General features: G+C 39.9%; 1 protein-coding gene across 1 annotated transcript in view; it reads right to left on the reverse strand.

Annotated features, from left to right (window-relative positions):
• GRK3 (G protein-coupled receptor kinase 3) overlaps positions 1-23,525 on the reverse strand; it is a 128,362-nt gene that overhangs the window by 79,225 nt on the left and 25,612 nt on the right. Inside the window, exon 2 of the mRNA XM_034791036.1 lies at positions 18,212-18,288. Coding sequence (XP_034646927.1) covers positions 18,212-18,288 — 77 coding nt within the window. The remainder of the gene's footprint in view (positions 1-18,211; positions 18,289-23,525) is intronic.

A 23,525-nucleotide genomic window follows, 5' to 3' on the forward strand; every position in this document is an offset into this window, starting at 1 on the left:
CTTTTTTCAACCCATTCATACTTTTGCCTTTCAAAATATAATGAACACACATCTACAATCCCAAGATACCTTTACAACCACAAGAATTCTAAAATCATGAGTTATACACCCTTGAGTCAAGAATAAATGTTAATAAATAAATGATTTTTTTGATGTGCCTCTTTGTTCCTGAGCCTGTAGGGTACAATAAGGCCAGTTCCAATGCCTTGAGCCTAAACACCTGAATGACTCTTAGTCTACCCTCATACTGTTCCTGTTACCTCTCCCAAACATTTCATACACTTAAGGCCATATCTACACTTTAAGTGTGGATTAACTCAAGTTATGTCAGCATAGAGTCACTACGGTTACTTGTGTGCATGCCTCCTAGACTCCTTGTCTCAGCAGTCAGGGTACTCACCAGAAGCACTTGTATAGATTCAAAGTGAGGTGCACCATGAATAGATATCCCACTATCCACTGTATTTTGGGAAGCTTTGGTTTGGCAGTGTATGCTGGGTACCAAACTGGTCAGACAGGGGTGGTTGTGGCCATGGGATCCAACTTCCTATAATGCATTGTTAACCATCCACTAATGTTATATGTATCCCATACATAAACGTATATATAATGTTTACACCTTTTTTTTTTTTTTCTAAACCCACAAACCTGCCTGGCCCTCCTCACTGTCTACCATCTCACACAGAATTATGGAGCTTGCATGGCTCTGCCCTATTGTCATGAGCATTTCAACCCAAAGGTGCATGCTCCTTTACTATTTGCAGATCAGCAAACATACACGTGGGGTGTGACATTATACTCTATATTCTTTATGAAAATATGCTTAAGATATGGATATGACATAGCTAATATGTACTTTATGCAAGATGGCTGATGTGGGGTATCATTGCAAAACTTAAGACCTATTGACTGTATTTATCCAGTCTGCCAAATTAAATGCAAGAATGTAATAAGAAAAGCTAAAGAGGAGTTTGAAGAACGGCTAGCCAAAAACTCCAAAGGTAATAACAAAATGTTTTTTAAGTACATCAGAAGCAGGAAGCCTGCTAAACAACCAGTGGGGCCCCTTGATGATCGAGATACAAAAGGAGTGCTTAAAGACGATAAAGTCATTGCGGAGAAACTAAATGATTCTTTGCTTCAGTCTTCACGGCTGAGGATGTTAGGGAGATTCCCAAATCTGAGCTGGCTTTTGTAGGTGACAAATCTGAGGAACTGTCATGGATTGAAGTGTCACAAGAGGAGGTTTTGTAATTAATTGATAAACTTAACATTAACAAGTCACCGGGACCAGATGGCATTCACCCAAGAGTTCTGAAAGAACTCAAATGTGAAGTTGCGGAACAGTTAACTAAGGTTTGTAACCTGTCCTTTAAATCGGCTTCTGTACCCAATGACTGGAAGTTAGCTAATATAACACCAATATTTAAAAAGGGCTCTAGAGGTGATCCCGGCAATTACAGACTGGTAAATCTAACGTCTGTACCAGGCAAATTAGTTGAAACAATAGTTAAGAATAAAATTGTCCGACACATAGAAAAACAAACTGTTGAGCAACAGTCAACATGGTTTCTGTAAAGGGAAATCGTGTCTTACTAATCTATTAGAATTCTTTGAAGGGTCAACAAACATGTGGACAAGGGGGATCCAGTGGACATAGTGTACTTAGATTTCCAGAAAGCTTTTAACAAGGTCCCTCACCAAAGGCTCTTATGTAAATTAAGCTGCCATGGGATAAAAGGGAAGGTCCTTTCATGGATTGAGAACTGATTTAAAAGACAGGGAACAAAGGGTAGGAATTAATGGTAAATTCTCAGAATGGAGAGAGGTAACTAGCGGTTTTCCCCAAGGGTCAGTCCTCGGACCGATCCTATTCGACTTATTCATAAATGATCTGGAGAAAGGAGTAAACAGTGAGGTGGCAAAGTTTGCAGATGATACTAAACTGCTAAAGATAGTTAAGACCAAAGCAGACTGTGAAGAACTTCAAAAAGATTTCACAAAACTAAGTGATTGAGCAACAAAATGGCAAATGAAATTTAATGTGGATAAATGTAAAGTAATTCACATTGGAAAAAATAACCCCAACTATACATACAATATGATCGGGGCTAATTTAGCTACAACAAGTCAGGAAAAAGATCTTGGAGTCATCGTGGATAGTTCTCTGAAAATGTCCACGCAGTGTGCAGAGGCGATCAAAAAAGCAAACAGGATGTTAGGAATCATTAAAAAGGGGATAGAGAATAAGACTGAGAATATATTATTGCCCTTATATAAATAGATGGTATGCCCTCATCTCGAATACTGCATACAGATGTGGTCTCCTCATCTCAAAAAAGATATACTGGCACTAGAAAAGGTTCAGAAAAGGACAACTAAAATGATTAAGGGTTTGGAACGGGTCCCATATGAGGAGAGATTAAAGAGGCTAAGACTCTTCAGCTTGGAGAAGAGGAGACTAAGGGGGGATATGATAGAGGTATATAAATCATGAGTGATATGGAGAAAGTGGATAAGGAAAAGTTATTTACTTATTCCCATAATACAAGAACTAGGGGTCATCAAATGAAAATAATAGGCAGCAGGTTTAAAACAAATAAAAGGAAGTTCTTCTTCACGCAGCGCACAGTCAACTTGTGGAACTCCTTACCTGAGGAGGTTGTGAAGGCTAGGACTATAACAGAGTTTAAAAGAGAACTGGATAAATTCATGGTGGCTAAGTCCATTAATGGCTATTAGCCAGGACGGGTAAGGAATGGTGTCCCTAGCCTCTGTCTGTCAGAGGGTGGAGATGGATGGCAGGCGAGAGATCACTTGATCATTGCCTGTTAGGTTCACTCCCTCTGGGGCACCTGGTATTGGCCACTGTCGGTAGACAGGATACTGGGCTAGATGGACCTTTGGTCTGACCCGGTACGGCCTTTCTTATGTTCTTATGTATGCATGTAACGTTTGTATCTGAGGCTAGAAATATTGACCATGTCTCTGTATTTCACATGTGCTCTGTTGGATGAGGCCAGACAATGTTAGTGGCTTATTGAAGGAATGCACAAACACATAAAGATTACCCCAGGAATCTACAGGTTGCAAATTGCTACAGATAGCAGTCTCACTTTCCTCTGGTGTGAGAAACTGCTACCCGTAGGAATTAGCTTAATCAGATTGCAGTGTTACAGGTAACACGTCCCTACAGTTTGCAGTTTCTTACACGTGTGTGTGCGAAAATGCTATCTGTAGGATCGTACTACCTGCAGCAGCAACAGGTCCTACTTTGCTAAAAAATGCCATCTGATGTAGCTAATTCCCACCGATAGCAGTCTCACATACCTATGGTGTGAGAAACTGCTATTAGTAGGAATTAGCTTCATTAGATTGCAGTGTTACAGGTAGCACATCCCTACAGTTTGCAGTTTCTTACACGTGTGTGTGTGAAAATGCTATCTGTAGGACTGTGCTACCTGCAGCAGCAACAGGTCCTACTTTGCTAAAAAAGGCCATCTGGTGTAGCTCATTCAAGCAGCCTCACATGTAAAACCAACCTTAGAGCTTTCTTTAACAGTGTAACAAGCCTTGTGAAAGGGTGGAAGTGGTCGACATGATCTATCTTGCCTTTAGTAAGGCTTTTGATACTGTCTCCCATGACTTTCTCATAAACAAACAATGGAAATGCAACCTAGATGGAGCTAAAATAAGATGGGTGCAAAACTAGTTGGAAAACAGTTCCGACAGTAGTTGTCAGTGATTCACAGGCTGAACGGGAATAATGAGTGGGGTTCTCCAGGGATCAGTTCTGGGTATGTTTCTATTCAAAATCTTAATCGATGATTCAGATAATGGCATAGAGAGTACACTTATAAAGTTTGTGACTGATAACCTAGGAAGGAGTACTGTGGAAAGGGATCTAGGGGTGCTAGACCCTGCTGCCACTGGCGTGGCCATGAGGAGATTCCAAAGGACCCACTGTTGTCAGAAGAACGTCTGCTGGAACTGCTACCATGGAAAGAGTAGAGTCTCCCAGGAGCTGCCATTGCTGGAGCCGCCACCACATGCATAAATTGCAGCATGCCTAAACAAACCAAGTGACTCACCTGCACAGTAACTGGAGCTCTCTGAGATGTGCTGTTCGTGGGTACATCCCACACTTGGTGCCCGTGCAGTTCTGATTGGAGTCTTTTGGCCAGCAGCATCTGTTGGGACCATGCATTTGCCCTGAGTGCTCTTCTGCTTCCACCCCAAAAGCATCAATTGTGGCGCAGATCCAACTGTCATTCAGGTCCTTTGCTACCATAGAATCCAGTTGGTAACAAGACTCCATACTAGCAGTGAAAGGGGGCAGATCATGGAATACTGGACAACATCTCAAAGAATTCCAAATACTGTACAGGTAAGTAACTGTTCTTTCTTCTTTAGCACTGTCCACATTTATATTAGATTCTTGCAGACTCACAAGCAGCAATCTAACACACAGAGGTAGGTGCTCAGAGTCTATCTAAAAACAGATTGCAATACAGTTCTGCCAAAAGTAGGGCCCACTCTCAATGCTTCTACCAAGGAACAGTGTTTGGTAAAGGTCTGTATGGAACTCCAAGTGGCTGCTTTGCTATCATAGGGATGCTTAGCAAGGAAGACGCAGAGACCACTTGTGCCCTAGTGGAATGGGCTCTAATATTACCTGGATGATCTAATCTAGCTAATTCATAATAGAGTCTAACCCTCCTTGCCCCAAAAAACACCCATTTAGATCATCTTTGGGCAGGAATAGGTTGGTAGAAGCTTCATCTTCTCAGCAAAGGGAAAAAATAACCCTAGGGAAGTGTTGAAAGGCATAGTTCTTTGCAGGTAAAAGGCTACAAACGTTGAGGGTATGTAGTTTTTATTCTTCATGATTAGAACGAGGTTTGGGGGAAAATATTGGTGGATGAATAGTTTGATTTAGACAGAAGCATGGTACCATTTTTGGCAAAAATGTAGTGTGGCATAAGAGACATCAGAGTAGAAAACCATGTATGGGGGTCCTGCCATGAGTGCCTATACGTCCCCAGGAAGCGAGTTTTCACAGATAAGTATAAAAAGAGTATGTTGCTGAAAATTCAAATGGGGGACCCAGAAACCTGCAAACAGTACACTAAGGTAAGAGATGGCTCCCTTACTGGTGGAAAGACTCTATTAAGCCCCTAAAAAACCCAGACATGACAGGGTGAGCAAAAGTGGCATAGCCTTCTTTAGAGGGTGATAACCATGTGTACCTTCACAGAACTAATTGAACGACAAGAATTCGCAGAGAGTGCAAATATTTTAAAACTGTAACTATGTGTGTATCCGTAGGATGCAACAGTTCCAAAGCTTTATTGCTCCATTGCAGGGGGGAGAGGGGAGGGAGCGCACCTCCCTGACAAGTGATATAATGCATACTGGCTATGTTGTCCATCATAATCTTGACTTGTTTTAGATTAAGGGAAGAAAGTGGAAGCAAGTATTTCTGACTGCCCTCAACTTGAACAGACTGATGTGCAAGTGTCTTATTGTGACCATTTGCCTTGGACTGTATGAGGACCCAAATCTGCTCCCCATCCCAAGAGGGAAGCATTCAATGTTGTCATTATGATAGGGGGATTCTGGATGAATGGTATACCTGCACAAACCTTGGAAGGATCCTCCCACCAGATGAGTGGCTGTAGGACCCACCTGGGTACAGACACCTGTTTGTCGGGTACATAAACTGTCCTGAGCACCTCTGGAGACTCTGAAGATGTAACTGATGTTCTGTGTTACAAAAATGCAAACAGTCACGTGCCCCGGAAGCTGCAGGCATGTCTTTGATGGGACTTGAGGACTGCGCTGATTTCTCTGGATAAGGTTCTTTAGAATGAGGAACCTGTCGGGTGAAAGATAACTCCTGCCTGTCCTCAACTCCAGAAATACTCGAATAAAAAGTAATCAAGATGCAGGGGTCAAGGACAATTTCTCAAGATTTATGTGTAGGCCTAAACTGTGGAAAGAGAAGTTGTCATTGGAACTGCTAACAGCACCTCCTGATAAGATCAGTCTTTGAGGAGCCAGTCATCAAGGTAGGGAATGACTATTATTCTTAGACCTAGATGATGGAAGTGGGTACGTACAACCGCCATGATTTTTGAGAAAACCCTTGAGGTGGAAGCAAGGCTGAAGAGTAGGACTCTGTACTGATCATGATCAATTATGAAATGAAGAAATCTTTTGTGAAAGGGATGAATTGCTACATGGAAGTAAGCATCTTTGAGGTCTAGACTTATAAACCAGTCCACAGCCTACAGGGAGGGAATAACAGCTGTTAGGGACACCATCCTGAGTTTCAGATGTGTTGGTCATTTGTCTGACATTTAGTATTGCCTTCAACCCCCATTTTTCTTGCATATCAGAAAATACCTTGAATAGAACCTTTTTCTTAGTGTTGAAGTGGAACTGGTTCTATGTCCCTAGACTTAGGAGCGGTGGGATCTCCTGTCTCAGCAATTGATCACGAGAGGGGTCCCTGAAGAGGGACAGGGAAGCAAGGTGAGTGGGCAGGACGGGGGTAAACTGGATTGTGTAACTAGATGTTATGGCCTCCAATACTCATCTGTCTGATGTTACAATCTCCCATGCCTGTTGTAATAGAGAGAGGCAGTGTACTAACTGAAGAAAAGGGGTGGTATGATGCAGCTGAAAAACCCTGACTGGTGGAGTGGTTCAGACTCTCGACCAAACCCTCAGAACTGGCATTGGACAATGCTGATGGCTGGAATGAAGAGTCGAGGTAGTCACTGGAGTCCAAACAGCCTAGGGATAACAAGTTTTTCTTGGCAGGGGTTTTTGTTCCCTTTCCCCGGAGCTCAAACTGAGAGGACTGAGCATTTGTGCATGCCTCCTCTTCATGGGTGTGGGGGGAGCAATCAACAAAGACTTTTGTCCACGGATGTTCCACAGTGGTTTGTCGAATATCTATAGGTCTTCTTCTGTTGGGAAGGAGATGACACATTTGTGGTAAACTAATATTTCACACGTGGTAATGTTTCTCCCCTGACCATGGGGATTTCCAGTTTCATAGCAAACACTTTTATAGTCACAGAGCAAAACACTTAAACATTACCTTATAACATGGGGTAACGTGTCCATTACAGACATTATAAATTAGATTAATACATGCAACAACCCACAAACATTTCATAAAGTCCAAACACTAAACACATCTCTATAAATCCAATACCTATTTTAACAATACTAACACACAGGTGAGTCAGACTGGTTTCCAGCTATGCATTTGTCAGTGTTCAGTGAGGCCAAGGGGCCTTAGCAAAAATTAGCACCTGGTCTGTCAGCATCACACTTGGCACCAGGAGAGATCTCACGGAGGAAAAATTTTACAAGGGAGGAAGCTAATAAAACATCCCAACTATTAACTGAAACGTATCAAAAATGATGCCAATGGGCAACCTACTGACCTATGCTAAACTAATATTATTATATAAACTATATGAAGACACTGGCACTCAGTCTCAAAACCACACGCACAAGAAGGAACTGAGTGATGGTTGGACACATACCATCCTTTATGCCCTCGGTATGAGAGTACTAGGGCGTTCAGGGCACATGCATGACACCAATAGAGGCTGCTGGCCAAACAGATCTTGAGCACATGGGGCACATACGCACCAAAAGTGGAAAATACATACGGACTGTCACCAGCTTGACTGAGCCAGTAGGTGTCTCGTTAAGTGAGCTCCCCAAGTTTTCAGTAGTCCAACCAATACCTAACTTAGGTTGGTCCATCTTGGCTTACACTCACACAAAGTAAAACAAAAGGTCTCTCAATGACCTAAATGTGAAGTATGGTCAGCAATGGGCCTTGACTCATCCTGGCTTCTTGGGTTATGATCAGGGCCAGATTAACCCATCACTGGGCCCTAGGCAAACATACACTTCTGGGAGCGGAGGGGATGGGGCGAGCCGCCACCCCAGCCGAGCTCTCTCTCAGGCAGCCACCGAGTTGCACAGAGCAGTGATCCCGAGCAGCCAGCTTCAGCTGGCATGAGAAGTGGCTGGTACCACACCCCGCCCGGACCCTGCTGCCAGGGAGAATGGCCGAACGTGCCAGGGGAGAGGTGCAGCAGGAGAAAGACAGAGGTCTCCCCAACCCCCGCAGGTAACTCTGGTGGGGTGGGGAGAGCGCAGCGGCCCCAGGCTGGGCAGAGGAGATGTAGGACGGTCACATGTCCTCCCCTTTACATTTTACATCCCCTCACTCAGTATCGGGATGCACGAGTCATCTATGCACTGGAAGACCAAGTCTCACTGGTTTCACAGCGGCTGACCCTAGAAGGCCTTTCTAGGCAACCCCAGTGGTCCCAAACTCACTGCATTTTTTTCCTTAAAGAGCCGCTACCTGGGGCAGGGTGCACCAAGGCCAAAGTATCTTCAGCAGGGGGCAGCAAATGCCTGGCACAACACATCCATTGAAACGCCCTCAAAGAAGAACTGAGGGTACCATATAATCTTAAAGAAAGGAGTTTAAGTCCACAGCCTATTGGAAACAAACAGACTTTTGAGAAACACAGAAAGTCACTGCAATCTGTTAGTAACTGGACTTAAACTGTGCTGGTTTTACTGTCTAATACATGTCCCTGTTAAAAGCTATAACAGCAGAAACTTTAAAAAAAATCACAAGGCTGATTTACATCATTTATTACTCCTGTACCTGTACCCACTTATTTCTCCATGAGAAGAAAATAACCTACTTCTAGTGTTCAAAGCTTCCTGTCCACTCAGAAGTCTTGACAGTACAAAAGAAATGTTGTATAATTAGGCTGCTCTGCTGAGATACAAGTTTTTCCCCTTTTTCCTTATATGACATTATCCTTCCCAAAACTATACTGTATACAGGTTCTACTGAACACCAGTTTCTATAATATTATCGGTGATATCTAAAAGCGCAGATTTTATATAGACCTCAGCCGATGAATCGTTCTATTATTTAACAAGAAAAAGTTCAGGCTGCAGCCTGATAAAGAAAGATCTAAATTATTTATAATGAAAAAAATAGAATGAATTAAAACATTTTATAGGTTGGTTTCAGATGTTATTCAACTCTGGACAGACAAAAGCAGGCCTTTTTTCCCCCTTAACATTATGCACAGGTAAAAGTACTTATATAATGTATGGTACCAGGCACTCAAGCGCCAACAATATTCTTTATAAAACATCTAAGTATGGTGTTTTCTCCATTTCCAACCCTTGAAAGAGATGTAATGAACCAAGTTAGACAGTATAAGAAATTCTCCCAATTAGCCACATTTCATCTTCTTTCATGGAGAAATAACTTTTATAGCTGTACACCGGAAGAAATTTATGCCAGCCAGCAAGAAGTATAATTAGCTAATGTATACATATTGGCCGGTCTGAAACCAAGTTTTTCAATAAATAATCTTTATTGTTTCTACTTTATGAATCAACTTTTAACCAAATGGGTTGAACTACACAAAATATTTGTGTTTTCTAAAACAATGAGAATGCAACTAATCAGTAATAACACAATAAAGCAACTGTCACAGCACTGCACATACACCAGACAAATTTTTCTTTAACATACCAAATAACTGATGAAGATGTAATAAAATCAGCAAGTTTTCACATATTTAAATATGTCTGGACAGATCATCTCTTGCACAAGTTCTACCGTCTGTTCAAAGTGAAAGTACCAATGTTAATGGCTCAACAGACAGTACAGTATTATATTCTATTTCTACAGCAACTTGCAATCTAACCCACACCAATATCAAAATTATTAAAAAAAACCCACAAAAATACATTCATAAAAACTCACCAACCTAAAATGTCTAGAAATTAAATTAAAATTGTGGAAATGACTTAAAATGAACACTAGTTTTGTGAGCATTTTTACCAGAGTAAGGACTACAATTTTTTTAAAAAAATAGATATTTCATAATGTTGAATTACACCTCCAATGACTTCCAGTTTATTCCGTTTTCCTCTACCTCAGTATGCATGATTCCCATTGACATCAGTAGGACATCTGTGTGTATAGGAACACAGACCCCTAATAAAATGCCACATATTAACAGTTTCTTGGGTTTGTTTTCAATCATCTGGTTTCAAAGATTTACATGGTACCTTTACAGATATAGAATGAGTTTTGCTTAACAGACTAACAAGGAGAAGTTTATGTCCAACTGATATTGAATAGAATCATGCAACCCAGCCATAATCCAGGTTCTAGTCTGATCTTGAACCCGCTGCATAAACTGAAAACTACTAACAATGAAACAACAATAAGAGAAAAGAGAGACCAGTTTTTACAGGGTACTTTAAGTGTCATTTTTTACCACTTTTTTCAATTTCTAATTTCCACAGAGTCTCACTTAAAAAGCAACAGAGGGTCCTGTGGCACCTTTGAGACTAACAGAAGTACTGGGAGCATAAGCTTTCGTGGGTAAGAACCTCACTTCTTCAGATGCCCTCTGAAGAGTCTCACTTATGTTTTATATCTTCCACATGTCTGAAACGGAACCCAAAAATAAATGCACTTTTCCATAAACACAAAAACCAGATACAGTATGTTGCATATCTATCTAGGTACTTATGTAGTCTCTGCTACTTTAGTATACAAAAAGTAGAAGAGACTCAAATAGCAAGTTAATTTAAGTGAACTGTACATATATATGCATGCATGCACGCATAACACAGCCGTTCTTCTTTCCCTATGTCATATTTCCTCTCAATCTTCGTATCCTCCATGACTACCATTTCTTCTTCTTTACATTCCTCCGCAACCCACCCTGACAAAAAATACACACAAAATTGTAGTTTTTCACCCAGAATAAATTAATACACACCTGGGCCTTTAAGACACATGTATAACTAAGTATAGCAACTTCACTCTGTATCTGTTAAATTCTCCCCCTTTCTCTGATCCCGCATCTCTACTTCTTGCCTTATTCCTTCTTTTGTTATGTCTAATTTTGGATTATAAACCCACAGATCATCGTCCCTGTCCTGAAAAGATTTACACATATGCTTAACTTTACACATTAGTCCCACTGACTTCAATGGGACTACTTACATCTGTAAAGTTAATCATGTGCCTAAGTCTTTGCAAGATTGGGGCCCTCATCTTTTCTATATGTTGTGAACTGCCTAGCACTATTGGACATATAACAGTAAAAACCCTAAAAAAGAGAAAATCTGTATAGCATTCACTCTGCTTCTGTGACCACTTATAAGCACCATATGACTTTAAAGTCATCACAAGCAACTAGTAAAAAGCAGACCCATTACTATTAACACATTGTACATATTTTATAGGCACGCCTTGTTTACTTAGCTAAAAACTCAGGTGTTTTTGTCTTACAACCAAGTTTTATTGCTCTCACTGCTCTTTCTTCAGAGGATTATTTAATTAGTTCAAAATGCCACTGGTACACAGATCTCATGCTTACATTAAACAAGGGCTTAAATAATGTACTAGGGAGGGAGTCTTCAAACCGTGTTATATTTAGATACCTAGGGGATTGCACCACATTTTGCTCCCATATTGAAAGGGCGGGGAGGATTTCTCAACAGCAAGGTTAGCTGTCTGCCATGAGCGGGAAGTGACGGGAAGATCTTGTACTATAGAGTCCATTCACACAGCTGTAAGGCCTGTCTGTACACTGATCTTAAGATGAATTAACACTACTTTGCTCTGAAAAGCCACCATAAACTAGAATAATCACCCTGAGCTCTAGCACTCTTGAAGGGAGTTAATATGATATGAAATTCCTAAAGGATCCAAAACAGACATGAATGTGTGGGAAGAACCACTGAGACAGATGGCAAAATTCTTAACCTAGTATAGAGCTCCAATACGGAGAAAGCTGAACATAAGATAACACAAAGAACAGCCAAGTGAATCAGTCCTAGAAAGAACAGTCTCCCTAACAGAAAGGAAGGTACTGCAAAATGGAAGAAAATGTTCATGTAAATTGATAAATGACAACCACATTTTCTGCAATTAAGCAAACATGTATTTCTCACTGGGACTACTGACATGCAGTAAGTTTAATGTTTATCCATCTGTGTACTTTACAACAGAGATGGGGTGGAAATCAGGTTTAACTTTAAAGCCAAAGGGAAAATGCGAGAGCTTTTTTTAACAATGTGAAAAGGGTAAGTATTATACTATGATCAAGTTCCAAAACAACTAACCTGGTTTTGCTCAAATTGTCCATAAAAAGCCAAACATGGAAATTTCATCTCAAAAGGTTATTTCAGAAAATTACAAGCAACTGTGAATGAAGTGTTTTAATGGAAACTGTTAAGTACCACCAGCATCTAAACAAACTGCTTGATAGACAGATGTGAACCAGATCCAAATTAGTGACCAAGAGCTGAAAGGCTCTGTATTCTACCATACCCAGAGCCTCTAGTTTACCAACATTATCTTCAACCGACTATTAGGGAGCACTGATAAGAAAGATCAATATTGCTTTTCTTTAGATTTGTTGCAGTGTAAGTGTAGATCGCATTTCTTCCAAATGCATTAATGTAATTGTTGCTATTGCCTAATTTAAAATCTCTTACTCTTAGAAAATACACCTGCTGCATATGTCAATTACAAAATCAGAACATGAATGAAACAATTTTTACAAATGAGCATGATCAACAGTAAAATATAATGCAAAAATAAATTAAAATACCATTTTAATAATCAAGCATAGCAAAATAGATTCTACTTATGAATTACAACTAATCATTTGAGAACTGGAAAAGTGTCTATTTCCAGTGCAGACACAATCTACTTGTTGTGTAGCAAACAGGATGTGGTAATGAGAAAACTAGTTAAAGGTGGTTATTCATTCCACTTAGATACATGCTGTACTTCCCCATGAAGCTGGTATTACACAGGAAGTAACTTGTGCCTGGCACAACAGATTGGCTACTTAATTAAATGCTGGTATAGCAGCTTTCTAGCTGGATACATCATCTGTGTGTTCTCTTAAACTCATTGTACAAGTTCCTATTGAGTTTAAGATCAAACAGCAGTCAAACAAGAATCCCATGATCCTAGAGGTGCCCAGGGCAGTTTAAAGCAAATGAAGCAACTTATTTTCCTCCATAAAAAAATGGAGTAAATAGAGATACACTAATTTAGGCACACCCTTTAAAGGTTTAGGGCCATCTCATCCTTGAAGAAGCTAATGCCCCATCGCAGACTGAATATTCCTGAAGTTCTTACTCAGTTTCCTTCACATTCTTCTTTTGTCCCCACCAGTGCAAGTAACAAGTGATTCGACCTCCAAAACCAAAGGATCCCCTGAGATCCTTTGCAAGGCTATACATCTGGAAACAAAAAACACAGATCATACTTTCAAGCTGCAGGAATGTATTCTGGAAAGTTGTGACACAGAAAAAGTTGTGACTCTTAACCCTAAGAGTTAACAGTAGATCAGCTCCATGTGACGCTTGTGGCTAAAACAGCTAACTAAATACTTAGACATATTAAAAGGGAAACATGAAACAGGAGAAGAGGGGCAACATTATCTATGTATATGACATTGCAAGGACTAGTACTGGAAAACTGTGGCCAGTTCTGGTTTCCACACTTTAATAACTGGAAAGGATGTAGAAATGGGCTACAACTTAAGAATCGATTTGTGGTCTGGAAACATGACAAGAGACTAAAGGAGCTCAATCTATATAGTTTATCAAAGAAAAGATAAAAAGATGAGTTGATTAGGGTCTATAACTATCTACTCAGGAAGAGAATATCGGATATTAAAGGGCTTTTAAATTTAGCAGACAAAGGTATAATAAGAACCAAAGGCTGGATGTTAAAGTTGGAGAGGTTCTAACTGGAAAAAGAGATGCACGTTTTTAACAGTAAAAATGATTAATCGTTTGAACAAATTATCAAGGAATACGGTAAATTCTCCTTCAATGAGAGTCTTTAAATCCAAGGCTGGATATGCTCTAGTTCAACCACAATCTGTTGGACTAGCTGCAGGAATCACTGGATGAAATCTATGCCTTATTCTATGCCAGAGATCAAGCTAGAGAATCATAAAGGTCCCTTCCCACCTTAGAATCTATGTACTAGGGATATCTGCAAAGGTCTGTCCCTTCACAGCAGCTCTCTAATCCCCCAGCTCCCTATTCATAGAAATCGTAGAACTATAGAACTGGAAGGGACCTCAAGAGGTCATCTAGTCCAGTCCCCTACACTCAAGGCAGGAGTAAGTATTATCTAGACTATCCCTGACAGGTATTTGTCCAGCCTGCTCTTAAAAATCCCCAATGATGGAGATTCCACCACCTCCCTAGGCAATTTATTCCAGTGCTTAACCACTCTGACAGTTAGGAAGTTTTTCCTAATGTCCAACCTAAACCTCCCTTGCTGCAATTTAAGCCCATTGCTTCTGTCATGCATTATTACAATTCAAAGTGTTTCTTGTATGTTCTTACCATATGTTCAAATGTAAAACAAATATTACATTCATTTCATTTATAAGGTCCTTCACAACTCTGCCCTTTCCTGCTTGTCCACTCTTGCCTTTTATCTACCTCCTCCAGCCAGTCAACAATGCCAACCTCATCCACCAATCTTCTCTCACAACTGTCTCTGCGTTCTTCCACACTGCTCTTACACATGGTACATGCATAGTGAAGGCCATGAGTCTCTCCTCCTCCAAACCCGTCCTGGGCTGTAAGATTCTGCCACTGCTGCGACCCACCTCTGCTTATAAGAAATCAGCCTACCAATGATAGTTGGGGTCAGTCAGTCAGGGATAGTTGATATTAACTTACTAAAAAAAAAAAAAAAAAAAAAAAAAAAAAACAACACTATATTTTATATCCGTCTGGAAGTACCAAGTAGTGCAATGGCAACCTATGTAACCATGGGGCCTTATTTTGGTTTCCTACGTCCTCTCTCCATTTTCATTTGCAAAATTCATTGTGCCTCATCTCAACTTAGATTTTAAGCTCCTTAGAATAGGGATAAATTGCTAAATGTTTGCCCAGCACCTTGCATAATGGGGCCCAATTTTAACTGTGGCCTCTAGGCACAACCAGAATACAACCAAATATATAATAATAATAATAAACACCAGATGTGAGTTGTTAGATTTTTAACAATCAGATACTATCTTTATTCTCACAGCATTGTGTATTAGAATGAGTATACTCTACCCTAAACAATTATGTTAATGTATAAAAACAGAACAAATGTAGCAAAGAACAAGGTAGAAAACAGCAATAAAAAATAAATGAACATCCAAAATAAAGACAGTATTTTCAGCAAAACGTAAAGTTTCTTCAGTTAAAAACACCCACATTTATCCTTAATCTCTTCCCCTCATTCCAACGATGTCTTCAGAAGAGACATGCTGTCTCTCACCATGCTACTTCATTCTAGCAAAATTGTTATTATGGAGAAACTGGTTAGAAGCGCCACAGTTAAGGATGAGAGTTTAGAGATATAAGTATTTAACATGGATGAAAAAAGTAAATAATATAAGCAGCAGCTATGAGGGAAAAGCAAAGTATATAATCTTACAACATGTTTGAAATATTCATCTAATCTTTTTGAACATATTGAGGTTTATGTCGGAATACTCTACCGTAAGCTATTTGGGGCAGAGACTAGACAGTCCTTCCTAGACAGTCTCTTCCCATTCTGTATGTGTGAAACTGATTGTTCCTTCCTAAGTGGTGCACTTTGCATTTGTCTTTATTAAACTTCATCCTGTTTACCTCAGACCATTTCTCCAATTTGTCCAGATCATTTTGAATTATGACCCTGTCCTCCAAAGCAGTTGCAATCCCTCCCAGTTTGGTATCATCTGCAAACTTAATAAGCGTACATTCTATGCCAATATCTAAGTCGTTAATGAAGATATTGAACAGAGCCGGCCCCAAAACAGACCCCTGCGGAACCCCACTTCTTATGCCTTTCCAGCAGGATTGGGAACCATTAATAACAACTCTCTGAGTACGGTTATCCAGCCAGTTATGCACCCACCTTATAGTAGCCCCATCTAAATTGTATTTGCCTAGTTTATTGATAAGAATATCATGCGAGACCATATCAAATGCCTTACTAAAGTCTAGGTATTCCACATCCAGAGCTTCTCCCTTATCCACAAGAAGAACAGGAGTACTTGTGGCACCTTAGAGACTAACAAATTTATTAGCGCATAAGCTTTCGTGGACTACAGCCCACTTCTTCGGATGCATATAGAGTTCCACTTTGTTAGTCTCTAAGGTGCCACAAGTACTCCTGTTCTTTTTGCGGATACAGACTAACACGGCTGCTACTCTGAAACTTATCCACAAGACTCGTTATCCTATCAAAGAAAGCTATCAGATTGGTTTGACACGATTTTTCTTTACAAATCCATACTGGCTATTCCCTAACACCTTACCACCTCCAAGTGTTTGCAGATGATTTCCTTAATTACTTGCTCCATTATCTTCCCTGGCACAGAAGTTAAACTAACTGGTCTATAGTTTCCTGTGTTGTTTTTATTTCCCTTTTTATAGATGGGAACTATATTTGCCCTTTTCCAGTCTTCTGGAATCTCTCCCGTCTCCCATGATTTTCCAAAGATAATAGCTAGAGGCTCAGATACCTCCTCTATTAGCTCCTTGAGTATTCCAGGATGCATTTCATCAGGCCCTGGTGACTTGCAGGCATCTAACTTTTCTAAGTGATTTTTAACTTGTTCTTTTTTTATTTTATCTGCTAAACCTACCCCCTTCCCATTAGCATTCACTATGTTAGGGATTCCTTCAGACTTCTCGGTGAACTATCTACTAGTACTGTAACAACTGACTATCTAAAATAATTGTCACAACTTGTACTGTTCTTTGGAACAGACTATTAGTTAAAAGATATTTAACCACATGACTGGAAATGAACAATAAAATACAAGTTTCCTTGGTTCCTTAACTATCTGATTTAACTCATACCACACAGATGTAGAGAATTGAAATCATTCTATTTGGCAGTGCTGCTGAAAGATCCCCTTGTTTATATTTTGCCCCTGCTATGCAACATTACATCAATTATTCAGAAAGAGAAGTGCTAACCTGAGCCACATATAAACAGGCAGTAGTACTGTCGAAAGGAGGATCTGTTTGTGCTGCAGTCCAGTACTTTTGGCTGGAGTAGAAAACTGTTAAACAATCTGTAACTTTCTTTTTCCCAACCAGCTTTCCCTTAGTGCATCTATATGTGAGTAACAGCAAGTGCGTTTCTTTCCTCTTATTTAGCAGTAATAGTTTCTCTCTTTCTTAAATAAACAGTGTGTGGTTTATCAGCAGCTATCATTTGGATTTGATGATTAACAGTGAGAAAACAAATGCTGACTGTCCATCACTGAAGATTAGAAAGGCTCTGAGCTCAGAAGGAAAGTAATCAGATGAAATCCACCAACTGGGTGGTGCCAACGCCACCAGTGTCCAGAAAACTTCTTTACCCTAAGAGGTGCCACAGACAGTATGTGTGGGATACATGCTGGCACAGAGGGTGCTCCATGATCTTTGGGAGTAACAAGGTTGATTTGTTGGTATATACCATATATCTGGACTGCAACAGAAGGACTGAGAGATGAGAGGAATACAAAACTCTTGGTCTTCACAGTTCCAATCTTTCACTCAATGGCCCAGAAATGGCTGCCAATAGGTAGTTATAATTCTTCAACCTTAAACAAAGTTCAACCATTCTTTTAAGTCCTGCCCATAGTTTACTATACCAGCGGTTCTCAATCAGGAGTCCGTGGCCACCTGGGGCCCATGAACAGGTTTCGGGGGGTCTGCCAAGTAGGCCGAGTGTTAGACTTGCTGGGGCCCAGGGTGGAAAGCCGAAGCCCCACTGCATGGGGCTGAAGCCCAGGGCTCTGAGCCCCGCCACCCGGGGCTGAAGCCGAAGCCTGAGCGATTGCCCTGCTTGCTACCCCATAACATCAGCCCTGGCTTTTATATGCAGAAAACCAGTTGTTGTGGCACAGCTGGGCGGTGGAGTTTTTATAGCATGTTGGGGAGGCCTCCGAAAGAAAAAGGTTGCGAACCCCTGTGCTATACTATGTTTAACTAAGTCTACAGTGCTATCTTCAACAGGCTGCACTAAACAGTAACAAACAAATCAATCTTAAAAACATAAAAACAAGAAAATTTGATTCAAAACAGAACTTACCAATCTTCTGATTGAAAATCTTGTCAAAGGTTAATTCACCTCTCTCCTCAAGATACTTCTGCATCACACTGCGGATACTGAAAGACAAAAAATTAACGAACAGTTACTTATCAGTTGCTCTTTCTTAACAAGCTAGTGAATGAACATTGGAGGGAAGGAGTCTTGAGGTTAAAAGGTCTTGTACCCAGATTTATGAAAGTTGGGATGCCAGTGTGCATGCATCTCTGCAACTCAAACTATGACCGTTAAAGATTATTTATTGCTTAATCCAAAACCTATGGAGGTCAATAAGAATCTTTCCATTGACTTCAATAGGCTGTGGATCAAGCCCTATATTAGAATTCTAAAGCGGTACAAGCAGACATTTAAATAAAGTAATTCTTTAGCTCAGGGGCAAAAAGAAATTGAACCATTATTCAATCCAACACATTTTCTCAATATTCTATTTCCACCTCTGAATAACTTTCTGAACATTGCTCCTCTACACTGAAATGTTCCATGTGTGGTCCTAAACCAATGGAGAATTCTTAAGGTTGTGGAAACTTATCCAGCAGTTTGAGTTATGAGAGAATGAAAAAAATCACTTTTTCCATTGTAAAATAATAATACTACTCATTATAATCATTTCTTTTTTTAGCGCAGACTAAATGGTGGCAGAGCTTTTATGCTTCAAATTTAGCATTTAAGTAACCTACTCTGAGAAATGTGATGTTGCCAAGGTTCCCCATTCAAAGCCTGTATTTTTCTATGAAGAGTTGAAAATACTGTACTGAATACATGCAAGATAAAGGATGAAACTGTCACTATGTTTGCACAGTTCCAATATATGCCTAGTGCATGCATATGCCACTCTGAAAGACCCCAGCATACAACAGGATCGAGACAGGTTTTGCCCAAAACTGGATTCTTGGGTAGTTTTTTTGGTTCTTTTATGTGCAATAACTAGATTGCAGAGTCAATCCAAACTCTCCGTGTTCTATAACTTTCCACCCTATACACTCAGGGCCTTCACGATACAGGTATTTGAAAAGGACAGAGGGCACTCAGCTCCTGGGCTGCCAAACCTGCTGGTATTCTTCTTGAAATGCAGAGGTGGGAGTGGAAGAGTAGAAGAACACACATCAGGTGGCAGGGGAAGGAGTCCAGCAGGTCTACTGACTGCCAAGCCCAGCCATTGCTTTCAAATTATCTGAACTGTGGAGGCCACAATGCACGCCAGGAAAAGACCTCTAATATGGTTATTATTTCAATTCATTTGCACAGAGATACCACCACCTTTTTGTATTTTTCTTTTTAGGTTTTATTTTAGCCTTTTCTTTCTCTCTCTAAGCAAAAGAGAGAGAGAGAAATTAACTAGGGAAAGAACAAGCTACTAAACTTTTAAAATCATGAATTTAAAATAAAGCAGTACACTGTATTTAAAAATAGATACAAAGGTTTCTCACCGCAATATTAACCTGCTCACACTGCACATTAACCTGCTTACATTGTAACTCAATGTAAATATTTAACCAATAATTGAAAACACTATGTATGTGCAATTTGGGTAATCTAACATTAGTATAAGATTCTTAACTTCCGCTTTGCCTAATTTACATTTTAATTTTGCGACTCTGACATGGTATTAACATAGTTTTAATTTGTGTTTTTAAATATAAACCATGGAATTTCGTACCATCAAAAATGTACATGGAAGACAACAATTGTGTACGCATTTTAATACCACTTGCTGCACAAATCTATTGTCCTGTGTCAGGTAGACAAATGGCTAATGAGTTAAATACATAGCATTTGCTTGTGTGCAGTGAATTTTGCAGGAAAAGGTTAGCAGTGGCAGAATAACGTCCTGTTCCCTCCCACCCCTGTCCACCCCACCCCACCCCACCCACACACACACACACACACACACACACACACAGTTTCTTGTTCCAATAAAGAATGTGGCATTTTTAGACCCCATTGTTTTGAAATATAAAAAGCGGGTGCATATTAGCACCATTCGTGTAAGGTTCAATCATACTCCAGCTGAAGTCGATAGGAGCTGTTCATTGATTTAAATGGAAACAGGATTGAATTCTAAGACCCTAGTCCCTATACGTTTTAAAGATTTACTGCTGTGTCAGGGAAAATTTGAAAAACAAACTACTGAGAGACATTAGTGTTTATAGTATTCCTTGTATTGATTTTATTACAACACAATTTAAATCTTTGCAGTCTATTTCTCACCTGATACTCACTGTAACACCATTTGTGCAATCATGTGACTATGAGCAATACCCATGTGTGTGTTTGCAGCATCAGGCCTTACAGCTACAAAATTCCAGTAACTTCAAAGAGAACTGAGGAATCAAGTTGCGAGGAAATACTTCTAATATAGGGCAGCAGCAGTTTAAGGATGCCTTTGGACTCTGGTGACATCATCAGAGTATTTTCTACAGTTTTGAACCTGTGCTGATTGGCTGCTCCCTTCAATATCCTCCTGCCTCACAGGCTCTTCACCTCAGCATCATTCCACCTGCCTTCCTCCTCCAACGCCCTGTCCCCACCCACTTCCCTTCAATGTCCCCTCTCCCTTCCTCTACTTTTCCGTTTATCCCACCCTAAGTAAGTCCAACGCCTCCCCGCCAAAAAATAAATAATGGAACTAATGTGATATTTATCGCCATCCCAGTGTTTACTCTGCTTGTGTGTTATGTCTCTTTCCTGTCTACTTACACTGTAAGCTCTTCAGAGCAGGAACCCCCTATTACTGTTTTTGCACAGTGCCTACTTAGCGCAATGCGGCCCTGTTCTTAGTAGTCCCTAGACACTACTGTAACAAACATGATTACTAACAATAATAATGAAATTATGGAAGCTCTTCTTTGCTATGTCAAGTATGCCCAGAGAAATTACATAAAGATATCTTTATCCAGACATTTAAAGCAGGTAATTAAACATAAGACATATCACTTTTCAGTGTTCAACAAAATATTCTGATTATGCTCTGAATGAACCTTTTCAAACCTATTACTCGCCTGTACCTTATCTAATAGTTTTCGATCTAATGGACAATGTCAAAGGAACAAGATGTTTTCTCAGCTAATGAACCTGAACACATGTGTAAATGTAAAGTGATCAGTGGCTATGCAAGGCCAAAAAGGGTTTCAAGCTCTAAATGCCAGATATTTGCCAAAAAGTAGTTCTGCTTTTATTTTCTTCAAGAACATGTTTCAAATAAATTAGTTTTATATTAAAATAGTCACTAAATTGAAAATGTACAGAATCTGAGCTACTGATCTGGACAAATAGTCACTTAGAATTGACTACATAATCCCATGTTGGTGAATTTTCTAGCAGTTCCAAAATACTGGGCTTGCTACTGTTCTTACTGAAGTCAAAGTTATAAATCCTGATGAGTTTATATGGAGCAGGATTGGGTCCATAAATTCGTCTCCTATCTACAAATGATCACCAATTAAACAGAGAACCCAGAATTAAAGGCAAAATCAGCCCTTGCCCTGCCCTCTGCTTTGGGTCTTTCTTTGTTTCCCCTTTTGAACCACAACTTTGATATTCCTCTCAGTCTGCTTTCTTCAACCCCAGTTTTCTACTATGTCCCCTCCCTGTGCTTTCACCTCCTCTCCCTTCTTCACTTTCTCATTCCCCATTAGAGTATCAGGCAGTATGACCGAATAAGATGCCTTAAATAGAGACAGACTTTTCAAAAACAGGTGATAAGGGGCAGGACTCCAGGTAAGGCACCAAAGGCAGACAAAGATCAGAGTTTGTTCACTGCTAAACTGAATTTCAAAGAGCTAGTAATAGAAATAAAATGAATGCAAAAATAAATCAATAACCATAATCACAATAAAAGAACTGTGTCCCTAGGCAACAGAGCATCCACAACTGAAGATGGAACTCATGGTTCATCTGAACAAGATGGAAGACAGGAAATGACAAACTCAAGCAAAACACATTACCTTCAAATTAGCAACCATATAATCAGCACACACCTCAGAAGTTGTCCCTCAAGGGATTGAGAAGGATAACCTAATTTTGTCTGTGCAAAACTTTTTAAAGAGTTTTGAAGTATTGTCTGGGACCTGTTTCCTTCCCTCATCTCACAGCTAGACCCAAGGATTGTGAAACATCACTACTATGCTCACAAAAAAAGCATCACTTTAGAAGAGGTCCATCAAATACATACACAGAAAATAGCCACATACCGAGATCTTTCAGCCCTGCCACTTAAAATAAGAAGGAAATTGGAAAGTCTGAAATACATTACCAATCGGGGTTTCCCTTACAAGTACTTTTTGCCCAGGAAACAGAATTTTGCACAGAGGAAGAAATTATATGCTCCAGAAGAGGAGAAACATCTCACCCTCCACTGAAGAAGAATGCCTTCTAACTATCAATATAGGACTCCAAAACAGTACACAATTAGATCCATCATTATTCAGTCACACAGATGACTATTCTACTCTATTTAGCTTTTTATACCATACCTATTATTGTGGTAAATCAGTGGCAAGAAATGCCTTCTCCAGCTGGACAGGAAACTGCAATTCCTCTTGGATGAAAACCTAACTACAGCAGGCCATGCATTCACCATCTCCAGGATAGATTATTGTGACATACTCTATTTTGGGATAAAAGCAAAGGCCAGGTGGAAGTTGCAATGGATACAACATTCATTAGCTTGACTCTTATACAATAAAGACAAAAGACAGCACACATCACCAGTGCCCCATATCGTACACTGGGTTTCCATTCAAATTTTTTTATCCAATGCAAGGTGCAGCAGAAGTTAATGTTATTTTATACATTTTTCTCTTAGAGAGAATGACAGGTATTTTATAGATGGGTGTTTCTGTCCAAATAACTCCCAGGGCAACATAGGACAAAGTCTTGAAAGGCCAGTGATAATCCATTTTTGGATGGCTGACAGATTACCGTTCCACTGAAAACAGGAATAAAACTATGCTCCTGATTGCCCTTTACTTATGTGTGTTCTATAATATTACTAGGGTAAGCCTGACAATCATGCAGTATGTAATTGACTTATACATTATTTTAATTGGGAAATAAGAGGTTATGGATACTAAATTAACTAACAGACACACTCATTCAATTCATTTTCTCGTCACCTGCTAAATAAACAGCTGTGACTGAAGATGCTTCCCCCTCTTTTATATATATCGGAATCCTTCCCATAGCATCAGACATTACTTAGTGCACAAACAAGGCTCTGGCATCCCTGTCTATCCTGGGCTGCTCTTTGCATCTTCTATGTTGCTAAGTCCCGTAAATTTTCCCACCCCAAGTAGTG

Source organism: Trachemys scripta, chromosome 15 (assembly GCF_013100865.1).
Source record: "Trachemys scripta elegans isolate TJP31775 chromosome 15, CAS_Tse_1.0, whole genome shotgun sequence".
NCBI classification, from domain to species: domain Eukaryota; kingdom Metazoa; phylum Chordata; order Testudines; family Emydidae; genus Trachemys; species Trachemys scripta.